At 42.9% G+C, this 18,011-nt stretch overlaps 1 protein-coding gene across 1 annotated transcript in view; it reads left to right on the top strand.

The window, feature by feature from the left end:
- The first annotated feature begins 1,432 nt into the window (after positions 1-1,432).
- CCZ1 (CCZ1 vacuolar protein trafficking and biogenesis associated) overlaps positions 1,433-18,011 on the top strand; it is a 31,025-nt gene continuing 14,446 nt past the window's right edge. Inside the window, exons 1-10 of the mRNA XM_036123581.2 lie at positions 1,433-1,620; positions 2,554-2,651; positions 2,751-2,844; positions 3,130-3,207; positions 3,573-3,620; positions 4,833-4,916; positions 5,993-6,168; positions 13,834-13,915; positions 15,762-15,823; positions 16,131-16,242. Coding sequence (XP_035979474.1) covers positions 1,507-1,620; positions 2,554-2,651; positions 2,751-2,844; positions 3,130-3,207; positions 3,573-3,620; positions 4,833-4,916; positions 5,993-6,168; positions 13,834-13,915; positions 15,762-15,823; positions 16,131-16,242 — 948 coding nt within the window. The 5' untranslated portion in view covers positions 1,433-1,506. The remainder of the gene's footprint in view (positions 1,621-2,553; positions 2,652-2,750; positions 2,845-3,129; positions 3,208-3,572; positions 3,621-4,832; positions 4,917-5,992; positions 6,169-13,833; positions 13,916-15,761; positions 15,824-16,130; positions 16,243-18,011) is intronic.

The following is an 18,011-nucleotide window of genomic DNA, read 5'->3' as shown; positions in this document are numbered from 1 at the left end:
GTTCCATCTTCAGCCCTGGGCTCTTTCTTCTACTTTTCCGAGAAGTATTTACTCAGAGACAAAGGAGAGACTTCTTTAACCTGGAGTTTTCAAACTATGTCACAAGGTCCCGGGCAGGTGCCTTAGGGTCCCCAAGGGAGATGGGAATGGTGGGTAGCACCTGGGAAAAGCCAGAAGAAGGTACTCTTAGACCTCAGTAGATCACAGATGGTAGCTCTGCATCTATTTTATGTATTAGAACTCCCCACAGACTTTTTGGGGATAAAAGGAACAAGAGAGGAGAGGGGATTCTGCTATCTTAAAATATTTTTAAATTATTGCTTTTATACCAAAACACTATATCTAGTGGAGAATTTCATGCACCAGAGCAAGTTAGTTGGAAAAGTCTTTCAAGAGCAAGTAATGATAACCATTTGTTGAATAATGATGAAGTTCTGGACACTGTATGTACAATGCATAGTCTCATTTGATTCTTAAAGCACAATTCCTACTAAGTAAGCATTTACTATTAGCCATTTTACAAATACGAACCAGAGACGGTAGAAAGGCTAGGTAATCGGTCCAAGGTTTGACACCTTGTGAGTGATAGGGCTAGGATAAGTACCCAGATCCGTCTCACGTCCAAATTCCAATGCATCTCCTCCCTAAACATGAAGGTCTATTCTGCCAGTTTGAATAAGAGGTCCTGTTCCTAAACTTCGTCTGTGACAAATGGGTCAACCTAAGCCAAGGTCGTCTTGAGTTTGGCCAAGCGGTCGGCTGCAAGGGTTTGAACTCCCAATACGAGAAGCCAGAAGTAACGAGCTGTTCCAACCACGTCACAATCCACAGAGCTCAAAAGCAAGTGACTCCACACAACCAAGAAAGGGCGATGCCCTGCTCGCCAAGGCCCGGGACTGGGCACGCCGCGGGGAATGCCACACTCTGGTCGGGCTCTGACCACACACGCCTCGCCGAGCCCAGCGCCTTCGCATCTGCGCGCGATCTCCCTCCCCGGAGCCCCTGGGGTAGGGCTAAGCACAAACCCCGTCGGTTTGGTTTGATCCAGCGGTCACCTGAAGTCTCTCAAACGGATCAAGAAAACCCATACACGCCAGGAGGGACCCCGTAGATGATGGAAGGGGGCAAATCGCCCAGCTGAGCGCACATCACGCAGAGCCTTCCTTTGCGCCTCCACTCTCCCTTCCAAAAGAAAGAAACCATGCCCGTTCTCTTTTTCTTTAAATACGCAGCCCTCGCGTCAGCCAGGACAGAGATCTGGGAGCAACCAAACAAAAAGTTTCACTTTCACCTTCACTCTCAAATAAGAAACACCTGCCAGGGAAACAAACGGGAAGGAACCCCCGCGGGGCGCTCGCCAGAAGCGGACGCGGGGCTGCGGGTTCTTTTTCCGGGCCGGCGGCGACCACTTCCGGGGCGACCGCGAGTGAGGCGGAAGTGCGGTCTCCTCGGGGCAGCTGTGTCTGGGCCGGCAGAGGGAGGCTCCCGAGGCGGGGGCCGGCCGGGATGGCGGCAGCGGCGGCCGGGGCTGGGCCCGGGGCGGCCCAGGAGAAGCAGTTCCCGCCGGCGCTGCTGAGCTTCTTCATCTACAACCCGCGCTTCGGGCCGCGCGAGGGCGAGGTACGCGGAGCGGGGCCGCGCGCCGTTGTCAGCCGGCGGTCGGAGGAGGGCCCGAGGGCGGGGGGCGGCCGGCGACGGGCCTGCGGAGCCGTGGGGGCGCGCCCGGGAGGGGACACCGCGCAGCACCTGTCACCCCCCTCCTCGGGCGGCATCGACCGCGGCTTTGTGCCGGGCGTGCTCCCGGGCCAGGGAGTAAGTGGGGGCCAGACAACGCCGGCAGGGTCTCTCTCGGGTCCTGGATCGAAGCCTGGGTATTGAATGAAGGCTCGGCAGGCTAATTATCACTCCACACGGCTTGAGTCTTTTTGCGCCAATCCCGGGTGACTAATATTGAGCTTACGTTTTTGTTCCTGGAAGTCCCCGACTGGATGCGTGGGTCGAGAGTGGTGGCCTGTAACCCTAAAATAACGCAGGCTTGGAGGACCCTAGGAAAGTTGTTTTCCGGACTGATAGATAAATTCCAGGGTTTTTGTTTCATAGGTGAGGACGGTGACTTCCTAAAAGGATGTCCGGTTCTGTTGGCAGCGAATCACGGTCCTTTTAAAAGCTGTCAGTCCAAATGCGCGTGAACCTGCTGAGTTTTACTCGCCGGGAGGCGTACGTGTCCGCACGTGCGCACACGCTTATTTCTTACAAATGTTGGTCTTTTGCAAATTAGCAGGAGGAAAGAAACCCTAAGATCGAGTTTTCAGAATAATTGTCTAGTGAGCCTCCAGATGACATGTGACTTACGGAGTATCACAATTGCCTCCCAGGCTGGTGAGCGTTGTTTACAGACGGAGGGGAAGATAATTCTTGATTTTCTGAGAAGGGTTTTTGTTTTGTTTTGCCGCTAGCATGGGTGACGTGAGAGGTTGATGTTAACATTCTCAACAGCCGAGATGAAAAAAAAAAATGCTTATGTTAATGTGATTCTGTTTCTTCATACTTTAGGAGGAAAATAAAATTTTGTTTTACCATCCAAATGAAGTAGAAAAGAATGAGAAAATTAGAAATGTTGGATTATGCGAAGCTATTGTACAGTTTACAAGGTAACGCCTTTAAATGCGCTTTTGCAGAGCTCAGTGAATTCTTACACCTCGTACAACTTGGAGAACCGTCCCAAACGTACTCTTTTTTAACCTTTTTAGGACCTTTAGTCCATCAAAACCTGCAAAGTCTTTACATACACAGAAGAATAGACAGTTCTTCAATGAACCAGAAGAGAATTTCTGGATGGTCATGGTATTTACATACACAGTACATCTTTTTGAATTTGTGTAGTGAAGTTATGGGTGATCTTTACTGCTAGGACTTTAGGAAAGTCCTCTAGCTTTTGCAAAGTAAAATCACAATAAAGTGGGTTGCAGTTTTAAAATCGAACTCCTATTCAGTGTATTTGTTCTTGGGGCTGTTTTAAGAAGTTGTGTTTTTGGTGTTGTGACATGTTCACATTTTTTCATTTAAGGGAAAATTAAAAACTTATATAATTGGGTCATTGTGTAATTTCTTTCTATCAAAACTGTGTAGGTTGTTCGGAATCCTATAATTGAAAAGCAAAGTAAAGATGGAAAACCAGTTGTTGAATACCAAGAGGAGGAGTTGTTGGTAATGTGTCATTTTTCATTTCATATTTCTAGAAAATGTTGAGTGACTTGGTCACATTTAAGCTATGTCACTTTTGCAGAAGATTCTCAGGATATGCAGAGTGAAATTTTATGTCTGTTTATATTAGCACAATTGTATAAAAATGTATATCTTGTCTCACTAATGCCTTCTAAGCATCTGTTAAAAGCCCTCATAAAATTGGGCTTCCTGGCTCATAACTGAATTTAAATGCATCTGATTGTCCACACACAAAAGTTGTGGGTCCAAGCTTACAAGCATTATATTGTGTTGCCAAGAGTATTGTATATTTGCCGTGCCGTGGACTTTTCCCCCCTGAGTTGAGCTCTGTGTGTGTGTGTCCGCAGGACAAGGTTTACAGCTCAGTGCTACGGCAGTGCTACAGCATGTATAAGGTAAGCCGGGCGCGCTTGCTCAGGGTAGTCTGACCAGTTACCCCTGTTTGCAGGAGTTGTTTAAAAATCTTAACTCTTTCGATGACTGCCTGGTGAGTATGTATCTGTTTTAGGGGAAGAAGAATGGAGCCTTCGAAACAGCACTGAGGTTTATGTCTCCACTTATTCACTGAGTACTGAGTTTTTCTCTATTCCCAGCCTTGTACTAGGAATGTATCCCTGTTGGTAAAAAAGAGAGTCCATGTGCTTGAGGAAAGAAAAGGCATACTGCAGATATTTGTGTGATTTAAGGAGTGGCGATATTACTTATGTGAAGTGGAACTTAGGTATGAGTTGAGATTTAAAAAAAAAAAAATGCAACAAATAATGCAATATATGTTAAGAAAGAAAAAAAGAAGAAGAAGAATGTAGCAGGAGGGGAAGAATGAAGGGGGGGAAATCGGAGGGGGAGAAGAACCAGGAGAGACGATGGACTCTGAAAAACAAACTGAGGGTTCTAGAGGGGAGGGGGGTGGGAGGATGGGTTAGCCTGGTGATGGGTATTGAGGAGGGCACGTTCTGCATGGAGCACTGGGTGTTATGCACAAACAATGAATCATGGAACACTATATCTAAAACTAATGATGTAATGTATGGGGATTAACATAACAATAAAAAAAAATGCAGGGCACCTGAGTGGCTCCGTCGGTTAAGCATCCGACTCTTGATCTCAGCTCAGCTCTTGATCTCAGGGTCATGAGTTCAAGCCCAGTGTTGGTGTCTATGCTGAGCGAGAAGCCTACTTAAAAACATATGCCCTGGGGCGCCTGGGTGGCTCAGTCGTTAAGCGTCTGCCTTTGGCTCAGGTCATGGTCCCAGGGTCCCCGGATGGAGCCCCGCATCGGGCTCCCTGCTCCGCGGGGAGCCTGCTTCTCCCTCTCCACTCCCCCTGCTTGTGTTCCCTCTCTGTCAAATAAATAAATAAAATCTTTTAAAAAAATGCCCCAAGGGATTAGGTGATTACATAGAAATCTCAATTAACAAAGGGTTGATTTTTTGTGATTTATTTTATAATTCAGCCTTTCTCATGTAAATATTTTGTATGTTTAAAAATAGTAGAGGGGATTAAATAAGGTGAATTAGTTAATCTAAAAGGAAAAGAAGAATCTGTTATACTGGCAAATTGAAGGGTGTAAGAAATTGACTTTTTAAAAAAATCTTTTACATTATTAGCTTTTTAATGGGACATTTCTGAGAGCCATGGAAGATGGAGGTGTCAAGCTCCTAAAAGAAAGATTAGAGAAATTCTTCCATCGGGTAAGTATTTTGAATTTTACTTATAATTTTAGTAGTCTTCAAAGAGACTTTTAGAAATACACATACAAGTTTGTTTCTTGATTTGAAAGTGACAAAGAAACTAAGATACATTGTGGCAAAACCAGAATAGGGAGAAAACTTCCTTCCATTTTGAATCTTTCCGTAACCCTTTGTGCAGGGTCAGAGCACCCTGCCGTTTGTGTGCACCCCTACATCATTTTGGAGACCTTTTGGCTTCATCCTCGTTCTCCCCGCGTCTGTGTGGGCTTACTCAAAAGCGAACGTACTGCATGGTGATTGGTTAATTAGCCGAATTTAAACTCTTTCCCTGAGTCCTGCATTCTTACGGATTGATTATTGTTCACTAAACAGAGTATTGTTTAATCTGTGTTGACGTAAGGTAAAATTTTTTGCCATGATAGATTTTATTACTTAGTGAGTTTTTTCCCAAATGGTAAATGAATGTGCTGATATAGTTGTCAGTCTGTTACACTGTAAGTTAAATTTCACATAGCTTACCTCTGGTAGAATTCAGGTTACCTTGTGGAGAAATAATCCTCTATTTTTTTCCCTAAACTACCTTTGATCTGTTTTTGAATTATTTCATTTTTATGAATTACTTTTGTTTCCTGTTTGTTCCTGCACTTTAAGGACCATAATTATTTACTCTTGTGCTGTCTCCTAATTCCTGTTCTTCTTGCCTTCATTACTCTCCTATCTGTCAGCAACTGACTACGTGTCCTTTCGATGTTATTTTAGTAGAAGATGGTACTGTCTGTCCATGATATCACTGTGTAGATCCCTAATGAGATTAATATAATTTGAGGAGCACTCATATAAGGAATTAACTCCAAGAGATAAGACAATCTTGAATAATGATTAATGACTTATGTTTGAACTTTATATTTTGAAATTGGTACCAATTTCACATCCAGTTAGATGTGGCTCACCTGCTTACTGGTCCTGTCAGTGTGCTAGTATGTAATCATACCATAAATTGACTGACTATTCTCAGCTGTCAGAGTGTTATATTCAGTGTACTCACAGTAAGTTTAATGCCTTGTTTTTTCCTACAGTACTTGCAAACGTTGCATTTGCAGTCATGTGATCTCCTTGACATTTTTGGTGGAATCAGCTTCTTCCCATTGGATAAAATGACTTATTTGAAAATCCAGTCCTTTATTAATAGAATGGAGGAAAGCCTGAGTATAGTCAAATACACTGCCTTTCTCTATAACGATCAACTAATCTGGTATGTACACTCTAAGGCTTGTCATAAAAAAGAAGAAAATCTTTTAGGATAATAAAAACAGCAACGACTGGATTGACAGCAGGTTATCAAACTGGAATGAATAGCAAGGGGGCAAGGTAGGAAGCATATTTATAGGTAACTGTCAAAGTAAAGCAGGGATTATTTAAACCAAAGGTAGGGTAATTTGGGTTAAAATGATCAAGCAGGGGAGTTTAAAACTGGATCCATGAAAGGTGGAGAAAATGTTCCTGTCAAGTTAAGTTTAGGAATCCTATTTTTATTTTGGTGTTCTTCCAAAAACCTCTTTAAAGAAACGGTATAGTAAATGTGGAAAGCATACTTTGCATATTTTCTTTTAAAGCTAGGCTTTTAAAAATACCCCAGAGGTTACGTGTGCTATAATACCAGGAACTTACCCACTGACAACCAAAGGTGCATCCTGTCGTAAAAACAAAAACAAGTTCTCTGAAAGTGTTGATACTTAAGAAGAAAAGATGAACTGTAACTCAATGCTTTCCGCTACCTAGGACAGCTCCGGAAGAAGCCGTGTGGATAGGCAGGTGACTGACCGCAAAGAGGCTGTGGCCCTGAGAGAGACCTGGAGCCAGCTGATGATCTGAGATGGGCCACTGGGGTTCAGGAGCTGTTCCGGGGGCTCACCGTGTTCAGTTTTCATGTTTACATGGACTGTACCCCACTTTCTGCCGTTAAGGATGTGGCCGTATTTGAGCCTGAAAACTTGAGTTCAGCTAACAGAAAGGGCAGTCGTGGTTTCTGGAAATCCATCCTCTCCCTGCTGAGATCTTGTAGCACCATTTTAGGAAGAGAAAGAAGCTAATCCAAAGAAATTTGAATCTGTTTGTGGAACACATTGATGAGTTTTCATGTAGAATTCGTTTTCTCCTGTAAAAACAACATGAAGTCCAGATGAAAAGGTGTCTCCTTTTTTATTTAACAAATTGTTTAGCAGGACACTTAATGCTGTATTAGCTGGCCTTGTTCTAGTTGCTTTTTATGATATTCACGCTGTGGTAGTAAAATGAAATTCTTAATGCTGCCGTGAGAGGTTGAAGGGGAGTTACCCAGGGTTGGAGGGAGTCAGGTCTGACGAGGGAGCGGCCCTCCAGAGGCCGAGCTTCCAGGGAGGTGCTGGAAGGGCTGCACCCAGCAAGGAGACGGAGGGATGGACTAGAATCCCATAGCAGTCCGTGGTCTCAGGTGCCCCTGTCAGAGGAAGGTGGCTCAGATTCCGATCGCCTGACACAGCATAACCCCTGACGTAGGCGTGAACTCTGGGGGTGAGAAAGGGTACAGGCCTAGAGCAAGAGGGTCCCGCTCAAAGTCAGCAGCTCCTGCTGAGAGGCCGTGGAACCAGCATGACCAGTGGGCTTGGGTCTAGAAGCAGAGCTCCCAGGGCTGCTTGTTGCCCAACTCCTGGGGATCCTCTTGGCATCTTTGTCTCTGTGAAGGACATCCCCTGGAGTTAAGCAGTGTCCAGCTCCGGTGGCTCATAGGACTGCCCACCCCACCCCAATACGCCGACGGGGCAAGGGTGGCCCCAGGCAGTCATCGTAAGAAGGAGCTTCAAGAAAAACAACACGTTGTGGGAGGCAACTGTTAGTTACGAAGCTGGTGTGTTTAAATACCAGTGAAGTATTTTATAGTTCACGAACAGAATATATATTTGTTCTTATTGCTTACTATTGTATTTATGTGTGTGCGTGCATGTGTGTATTTAGTTTTGAATGCTTTGTTTTGTCAAGTGGAGCCCAATGTTTTTTTTTTTTTAATCATTCTTATTTTTTTCATCTTGATAAGTGTACTCTTTAATCCCATCCCCTCTTTCCCCCATCTTCCCACCCTCCTCCCCTCTGGTAACCATCTGTTTGTTCTCTATAGTTGAGAGTCTGTTTCTTGGTTTGTCTCTCTTTTTTTTCCTTTGCCCATTTGTTGCTTAAATTCCACATATGAGTGAAGTCATATGGTATTTGTCTTTCTCTGACTTATTTCACTTAGCATTATAGTCTCTAGCTCTATCCATATTGTTGCAAATGATAAGATTTCATTCTTTTTATGGCTGGGTAATATTCCATTGTATGTATGTGCCACATCTTCTTTATCCATTTACCGATTTATGGACACTTGGGCTTCTTCCATAATTTGACTATTGTAAATAATGCTGCTATAAACATGGGAAGGGTGCATGTATCCCTTTGAGTTAGTGTTTTGTATATTTTAGGTAAATACCCAAGAGTGCAGTTGCTGGATCGTAGGGTAGTTCTATATTCAACTTTTTGAGGAAGCGCCATACTGTTTTCCACAGTGGGTGCATCACCACCAGCTTGCATTCCCACCAACAGTGCGAGAGGGTGCCTTTTTCTCCACATCCTTACCAACACCTGTTGTTTCTTGTGTTGTTGATTTTAGCTATTCTGAGAGGTACCTCATTGTAATTTTGATTTGTATTTCCCTGATGATAAGTGATGTTGAGCATCTTTTCATGTGTCTGTTGGCCATCTGGATGTCTTCCTTGGAGAAATGTCTGTTCATGTTTTCTGCCCATTTTTTAATTGGATTATTTGGTTTTGGGGTATTGAGTTGTATCAGTTCTTTATATATTTTAGATATTAACCCTTTATCGGATTTGTGAATATCTTCTCCCATTCCATAGGTTGCCTTTTAGTTGTGTTGACTGTTTCCTTCACTCTGCAGAAACTTCTTATTTTGATGTAGTCCCAGTAGTTATTTTTTATTTTATTTCCCTTGCTTCGGGAGACGTATCTTGAAAAATGTTGCTACAGCCGATGTCAGAAACATTACTGCCTGTGCTCTCTTCAAGGATTTTTATGGTTTCAGGTTTCACATTTAGGTCTTTAATCCATTTGCAGTTTATTTTTGTGTACGGTGTAAGAAAGTGGTCCAGGTGCATTCTTTTGCATGCTGCTATCCAGTTTTCCCAGCACCATTAGTTGAAGAGATTGTCTTTTCCGCGTTGGATATTCATTCCTCCTTTGTTGAAGGTTAATTGACCATATAATTGTGGGTTTATTTCTGGGTTTTCTGTTCTGTTCCACTCCTCTATGTATCTATTTTTATGCCAGTACCGTATTGTTTTAATCATTAGTGCGTTATAATAGAACTTGAAATCTGGAGTCGTGATGCCTCCGGTTTTGTGTTTTCAAGACTGCATTGGCTATTTGAGGTCTTCTGTGGTTCCATACAGATTCTAGGATTGTTTGTTCAAGTTCTGTGAAAAATACTGTTGGTGTATTAATAAGGGATTTTGTTAAATGTGTAGATTGCTTTGGGTCATATAGACATTTTAACAATATTTGTTCTTTCAGTCCATGAGCAGGGAATGTCTATTTGTGTTGTCTTGAATTTCTTTCATCAGTGGTTTATAGTTTTCAGAGTACAGGTGTTTCACCTCCTTGGTTAAGTTTATTCCTAGATATTTTATTGTTTTCAGTGCAGTTGTAAATAGGATTCTTTTCTTAATTTCACTTTCTGTTGCTTCATTATTAGTGTATGGGAATGGAACAGATTTCTGTACATTGATTTTTGTGAATTCACTGAATTCATTTATCAGTTCTAATAGTTTTTTGGTGGCCTTTAGGGTTTTCCACATATACAGTGTCATGTCATCTGCAAATAATGAGTTTTACTTCTTCCTTACAATTTGGATGGCTTTTTATTTCTTTTTTGTCTGACTGCTCTCGCTAGGACTTCCAGTACTATGTTGAATAACAGTGGTGAGAGTGGACATGCTTTGTCTTATTCCTGACCTTAGGGAAAAGCTCTCAGTTTTTCCCCATTGGGTATGATGTTGGCTGTGGGTTTTTCATATATGACCTTTATTATGTCGAGATATGTTCCCTCTAGGCCTACTTTGCAGAGGGTTTTTATCATGATGGATGTTGTACTTCGTTGAACGCATTTTCTGCACCTATTGAAATGATCATATGGTTTTTATCCTTTTTCTTATTGATCTGGTGTATCATGTTGATTGTTTTGCAAATATTGAACCACCCTTGCATTTCAAGAATAAATCCTACTTGATCATGGTGAATGATTTTTTTAATGTACTGTTGGATTGGTTTGCTACTTATTATATTGTTTTGAAATTATCTGATTGAAGGTAGAAACGTCTGTCTGTCCCAGGACATGGCCAGAACCTGGTACATTGTAGTTGCTTGGTAAATGGTTGTGAGCTCAAAGCAAATGGTTAGTAGAAAATATCTTCTAGTTCTGTTTGGACTTTGTTGCATTTAATGGATGGATTTGGTATTGCAGTGGCCATGATAGGATTAGACATTACCGCTGTTTGGTAAGAGGATGTCAGTCAACTTTCTTGTCCAGAGTTCTTGGCCTGTTTTTTGAGAGAATTTTCTTTTTAGTGAATTGATTTACTTTCCAGAGGTTAATGCTTTTATGAATAAATGGTTTAGCTATTTCTAAGTTCATCAAAGTTGACTATACCCTTGGATCTTGACTGGATTATTTTATATTTAATACATGACAATAACATCTGTATTGTAGACAAAACAACCTGATATGAAGGTTTCTACATTGCATTCAAATGGATCAGTTGAGATTTAAGCTGAAGAAAAGTTGTTTTTTTTTTTTAAGAAAAAACTTTAGGGGCACCGATTGGTTAAGCATCTGCCTTCGGCTCAGGTCATGATCCCGGGGTGCTGGGATCAAGCCCCACATCGGACTCCCTGCTCCACTGGGAGCCTGCTTCTCCCTCTCTCTCTAGCCTGCTTCTCCTTCTGCTTGTGCGCTCTCTGTCAAATAAAAAAAAAAAATCTTTAAAAAAAATAAACTTTATAAGTATAAATAAAAAATTATTTCAAAAAATAAGTTTAAATAAAATATTATTCGTATTAAACAACCGTATTTGAGAGACTTTGAGAGAACACTTACGCTTCTGAGCAGGACTAGGCTATTGCCTGTTTGATGTGAACCATTGATGTAGTCCTGAATCATTTGGACCTGTTAGTGCAGGAATTTTTTGCTTTATGTATTTATTTATCTATTTGTTTATTTGCACTAAGGAAGGAACTTTTTAACTTTTTAACTTTTTTTTAATAAGAACTTCCCCCAATAGTAACATCTTCCATAATTATAATGCATTATTGCCTCATTTATTCTTTGTAGGGGAGCGGAAGTAGGGATGGGGGTGGCAGACACTGGAGAGGGCTGCTGTGGTCTGAGGCCTCGCTGTAGGCCACGTGGGAATCGCCTACTTGGGGTTTTGTGCTCTGGACACCTGGCTGCAACTTAGTATTTTTCTTTTTAAGTTTTCTATCCAGATGACCAATACCAAGGTATTTAATGCCTAGCATTAAATCTGAAGCGAAATAATAAAACAAAGCCCTAGTCACAGTACACATGGTAAGCAGTTAAGTAGTGTTGTCTGCCGTCTCCTCTTACAGGGTTTTTTCTACTTCGTGTCCTATGGTCTAGAATAGCGGCATTCAATAAGAAAATAGTGCAGGGGCGCCTGGGTGGTTCAGTTAGTTAAGCATCTGACCCTTGATTTTGGTCCAGGTCATGAACTCAGGATCAAGCCCCACACTGGGCTCCACGCACAGGGGGGAGTCTGCTTGGGATTCTCTCTCTCCCTCTGTCCATCTCCCTGTCTGCTGGCTTGCTCTCTCTCAAATAAATTCTTTTTTTTTTAAGATTTTATTCATTTACCTGAGAAAGAGAGCACACTTGAGAGAAAGAGCACAAGCAGAGGGAAAGGGAAAAGCAGACTCCCTGCAGAGCAGGGAGCCCTATGCAGGGGCTCAATCCCAGGACCCTGAGATCATGACCTGAGCCGAAGGCAGATGCTTAACCGACTGAGCCACCCATGTACCCCTAAATAAAATAAATGTAAAAAAAAAAAGAATATAGTGCAAGACACACATATAATTTTAAGATTCCTAGTAGCTATGTTCAAATGAAAAGAAACTGGTAAGATTAACATTTTAGCCCAATATATCTAAAATTATTTATTTCAACCTGTAAAGGCTTAAATTATTAATGAGCTATTATAAATTTATTATTTCAACACATAAACAACGTAAATTATTAATGACCTATTCTTTTCGTGCTAAATCTTAGCAATCCAGCGTGTGTTTTACACTCATTTCAACAAGCCACATCTCAAGTGTTCAGTGGCCATATGCGCCCAGTAGCTGCTCTTTTTTTTTTTTTTTTTAAAGATTTTGTTTATTTGAGAGAGGGAAAGCGAGCAAGTGAGCAAGAGAGAGAAAGAGAGAGAGCACCAGCGGAGGGAGAGGGAGAAGCAGGCTCCCCGCTGAGCAGGGAGCCCGGCTCAGGGCTGGATCCCAGGACCCCGAGATCATGACCTGAGCCAAAGGCAGATGCTTAACTGACAGAGCCACCCAGGCGCCCCCCACTAGCTGCTCTTATTGGAAGTGCAGCTCCAGAAGAAATTGCCCAGCCCATAGTCATTTAGGTAGTGTCTTCTACCTATCATCGACAACCCCTCCCTACTGGTACTTCTTACTAATGTCTTAAAAGGAAAATAACATCCAGAACCTGTTTTGTTTTCCTCCTTCTGTCTTCTTACCTCAGTTATTTCTGTAACAGAAAAAAAACGGGTGACTTTTCATGTGTTTGATTTGGAGATTCCATCTGCCCAGTTGGCTGCATAATACTTTGAAAGTTAGAGTTGTCATAGGACAAACAAAACAAACCTGCTTAAGGGGCTGGGGCTCCCCCCCTGATAGTTTTAGTTGTGGACAAGACCTTATGAAAATTGACCTGGAAAGGAGAGAGGCGGTAGAGGAAAAGGAAGAGGTGAGACAGCATTGGAAGAGTCTCAGGAAGGGAGCAGCATGTATTTGCCAAGGAAAGCCAAATTTCTCTAACAGATGGTTTCACTGGGAAAAGAAGAGAGAGCCTCTGGAATACGGTATAGAGGCTTCATTTATAATAAAGTTGGATTTCATCACAGGATTTTTTTTTTTTTTCTGGTTGTCTTAAATAGAAAAAAATCAGACACAAACTCATGGTCTATTTATATCCCTACCTAGAGAACTGATCTCAGATGGGGTCTGCTGCCTGCTAGTGTCTCGGCACTGTTTCCACATGCTGCTTACTCTTGCCTCATTTCAGATTAGACTTGCCTGAAAGTTTGTTGCTTTCTCTTCCTCCTCTCTGCCTACACTGAAGTCCTAGAATTAAGATCCACATACGTTTCTGAGACTGAGTAGGAGCAAGTTCCCCATCAACAGCAGGCCAGTGTTTCCCGGGAGGCTGGGTGCAAGCAGGTGGCATTTCTCTATAGCCTGGAAAGTGAAGAGAAGTCTGCTACCTGAAGTGGAGTGTTGTGGTTATTAACGCTCCCTGAAGAATCCCATGTGGAATTCAAGCAGGGAATCAAGTCAAATCAAATCAGACCAGTGGCTTCTTGTTTAAAATGGCATGTAGAATGCAGGAGGAACAGTAGTCGCCTTTGCCGGCTCAGGATAAAGTGCTAGTGGCAGACTAGTTTAATTCCTTCCCTTCTGGAACTTCCCAGTCAAGGAAAGGGCTTCTGGCTATAATGTAAACAAGAAAAAAAGAGGAGCTTTATTATGATCAGAGCCACAGGAAGACAGAAGACCAGTTCCAGGCTTTTAACACCATGCTTTTCTGATATTTCAGGAGTGGGTTAGAACAAGATGACATGAGAATTTTATACAAATACCTCACCACGTCTCTGTTTCCAAGGCATATCGAACCTGAGGTACGGCCGGGCACTGGTCTTCCTCCCTCCCACCCCCGCCTCTGTCTCTCTCTATGCACATGTGTGTTGTATGTATACATACACGCCCACCGGGCTGGGGGGCTGGGGGGGCAGGGGAGGAGGGTGGAGTATTGCGGTGGTCGGTGGGGCACCTCTGACCTATACATTACATTGCTAGTGTGATATTTATGTGGTGGTGTATCCCTTAGCACAGAAAATCATGTGTGTCAGCTCTTTGTTTTGTTATGTTCAAGTACAATAGCAAAGGTCTGTTTTTAAGAGGAGCAATTCATTGGGTAGTGGAGAAACAGGTTTTAGGTAGGGTTCTGGGAACTTGAAAACACCTGGGATCTTTGACAGAAGAAAGGTGAATCCTGTGGTTTTGTCACCTACAAGCATGAGGTGTCATTCTGTAGATATTCTATTGCCTGCCTGGCTTTTCCACTGTGATGCTTACTTTCCCAGTTTTCTGCAGAGATCTGTAAGTAATACTGCAGCCTTCTCCCCAAAGTGTCCTTTTGCAGCTCTCATTAGGTTGAGGATGAAAAATATTCATAGCCCACGAATCATTTCGGCTGAGATGCATACACACGCTCGCTCGCTCCCTCCCCATTTAAGGCTATAACTTGAAACGACAGGAAAAAAAACCTCTTTGATAAGAAATTGAAAGTCCGGTTTTGAGAAGGACTTGGTCCTGCATGGAGTTCCTTTCTAGGCAGTTTGAGGGCAGTGGCCCATGTTTCTTAGGTACGTACCATGTCCCAGACACTGTCCTGAGTGCCCAGCAAACGTGCATTATCTCCTGGCATCCTGACAACGATCCTGAATAGGATACCTTATCCCCACCTTACAGCTAGGATACTCAGGCTAGGGGGCTTCAGTGACATACCGGGGGTCCCCTCGCCAGGAAGTGGCAGGGCCACGACTTGATCTCAGGATCTGCCTGATGCTAAAGCACCTGTTTACGTCCACACCCTCAGGAGGCTTTTCCATGTGTGACAGTGCAGCTGCCCCAGCAGAAAACCCTGGTACTTTAGTACCTACCTGCCCAGAGAGCGGGGCTTATAAAATAGGAAACCACAGTATTCAGCACGGCAGTGTGAGTGTGGACGCATGAGGCCTTTTTTTCTCAGTACAGACTGCCTACCTGAGGGTCAGATACCCATTTTTACTATTGGATTTAGAATGTTTTTCAACCTTTTTTTGTGTGTGTGTGGCTATATGCTAAAATTTTATGTAGACTAAAAGAATGTCAGAATTTTTTATAAAGAAGTTTCAGCTAACATGACTATTGGATTTGTTTTTGTTTTTTTTTCCTTTTCCTGTGCGTATTGAAATAGTACATCTTCGGCAAAAGAGTCTCAGGAGTGTGCTACAGATACAAATCGTGAGGAGGCATGACGTCCTGGTGGAAGGCTTTGGTGTCAGACAGGCATGGGGTTGGCGCCTGGCCCTGCCGCACAGGAGGCCTGTGTGCTGGGGAACTTACACTAACTTGAGTTTCCACAACGAGACAATAGGAAGAGTGTGCTGCCGCTAGGGTCCTACGAGGTGCTCATTGCCTAGCTTACGTTAACCGCGGGGGAAATTTCGGTTACTGCTATAAAAGGAGCTAAGTCAGTCTGTGGAATATAGGGTACGATGAAGATATGAACGTTCTGGTTCATATCAGTGCAGCCTTTATGAAGCTCTTGTAATCCCCCTTCCCTTTTATTAGTGGGGAGGAATACGAGTAAATGATACAGAAAAATGGCATGGAGCCAACTGGTAGGTATGAATGCAGTTTTCAAAGCTTCAAAAGGAGAAAATCTAATAAGTCATTTCTCAATGTTGAATTTGTTTACAGTTGGCTGGAAGGGATTCTCCAGTAAGGGCGGAGATGCCAGGAAATCTTCAGCATTACGGAAGGTAGAACTTCTGTTCTTTGATATATACTATTGGATTTTATTTTATTTTATTTTTTTGGCAAAGGTAAAATCATCAACACTGAATTACCTTTGTGCTGTTTATTGGCAGTCATCAGCAAAGGAAATGCTGTTGTTTCCAGTGAATTAAAACTTTATCAGACTCTGAAATTTGGTGTTTTCCAAGTAATGTCTAGCTTCCAAAAAAAAAAAAAAAAGAATATATATTAAGTGGTAATATATTCTGTCTTACATATTCCTGTTTATCATTTACCCAATTGAATTGAGTCATTTCTGTGCTTACTTTTCAGATTTCTTACTGGACCCTTGAACCTTAATGATCCAGAAGCAAAATGCAGATTCCCCAAAATTTTTGTAAATACGGATGACACTTACGAAGCACTGCATTTAATTGTTTATAAGGTAACAACTGCTTTTCCCTCCAGCAGTACAGATTAATGTGAAAGTAAATCTTCCTTGCAGTACACTTGTACACGAGTGAGTGTGCCTACACACCTCTTAAATATTTCTCAGAACAGATGTTGAAAGTTCTACTTGTTGTAAAACTCAAAATGGGTGCTCCTCTGGAATAGTGGGTTTATTTTTAGCTCCTTTTCAGTGCTTTTCTTATTAGCGTAAGAATCACTGTCTGACACTGTCTGAGGCTGTGACTGAGAAGCTTTTGAAGCCCCGTGTGCTCACACATCAGAGGCCAGCAAAGATGGTGGTGCCTCGTCGTTAGATGCCTTCCGGTGCAGGGCTGGCAACACTTCAGTGAGTTCTGCTTTCTCGGATTGGAAAGCACGGGCTTGCTGATTCTATAACGGTAGTCCAGTCATAGCTCAGATATGTTAGGTTGGGTTTTCTAAAGGTGGTTTTGGGTTCAAGAAAGAAGGCTAATAAGCATGTGTGTTTATCTTCTTCCCCACCTGAGAGTATAATTATGTTTTAATTTGTAAAGGCCTAGAAATAGTGTGAGAGCACAGGGTGGAGGTGAACATCAGAGTGGAGGGATCCTTCTCTCCCTGGAAGGCAGGAAGGGGGTGTAAGTGGGGTGCTGATGAAGTCCGGCCAAGGACGTGAGTGGAGGAGGTGCACTGAGGCAAGAGCCCACGTGCCCCCACAGAAACCCAGAGAAGCTCCTGGTTTGGAGACAGCACCTAAGGAGTCAGGAGTGGGAGGTGAGCTTGGAAGGGAGGGGACTAAGTGAAGTGTTGTATATAAACCTGCCAGCCACCCCTTTTCCCATCCTTGAACACACACAGGCAACTGAGCATGTATCCCTGGGTAAAAGTCAAAGGTCCTTTTTTGTTTTTTTTCCTGGGATCATGACCTGAGCCAAAGGCAGACATTTCCAGGCGCCCCTCAAGGGTCCTTTTAAAGAAAAACAATCTGGGGGATGCCTGGGTGGCTCAGTCGTTAAGCGTCTGCCTTCGGCTTGGGTCGTGATCCCAGGGTCCTGGGATTGAGCCCCACATCGGGCTCCCTGCTCATCGGGAAGCCTGCTTCTCCCTCTCCCACTCCCCCTGCTTGTGTTCCCTCTCTCGCTGTGTCTCTCTCTGTCAAATAAATAAAATCTTAAAAAAAAAAAAATCTGGGGAGCCCTACGTGGCTAGTGTGGATGTGAACACCTGAGAAAAGCGGTGATTTAGGTGCCCGTGTAACTGCTGCCCTCGTCCTGCCCCAGAGCAGAGCCTCCCTCCCTGGTCAGCCGCGCACTCCCTCATCCTTTAGTGTGCTTGGAAAAACAAAGCTGTAGATCTTGAAAGAAACAAAAACGACTTTGAGAACAGAGAGAACTTGTAAAAATTAACATCCGCAGAGATTAGAGAAGTGTATCTATAAAACTGAAACAGGACATGAAAGAGTCAGGGCTAGAGTAAACTTAGGTTAATTGAAAACATAATTCTTAAAATTATTTATTGGGGCAAGATACACATAGCATAAAATTTGCCATTTTAACCATTTTAAGTGTATGGTTTGGTGACATTAAGTACATTCACAGTATTGGACAGACGTCACCACTGTCTGTTTCCAAAACTCGTCTTCACCCCAAATTCTGTACCCATTAAACAATAACCCTTCAGCCCCTGTCCCCTGAAAATATAATTTTTGACAGGAGAACTTCATTAGAAGGGTTGAAGATAAGTTGCCCTGCTTCAAATACAAGATAAAATGACCAGAGATGAAAA

The sequence above is a fragment of the Halichoerus grypus genome, chromosome 6 (assembly GCF_964656455.1).
Source record: "Halichoerus grypus chromosome 6, mHalGry1.hap1.1, whole genome shotgun sequence".
NCBI lineage: Eukaryota > Metazoa > Chordata > Mammalia > Carnivora > Phocidae > Halichoerus > Halichoerus grypus.
Note: the sequence above shows the minus strand (reverse complement) of the source record. Positions and strands in the feature narration are given on the sequence as shown.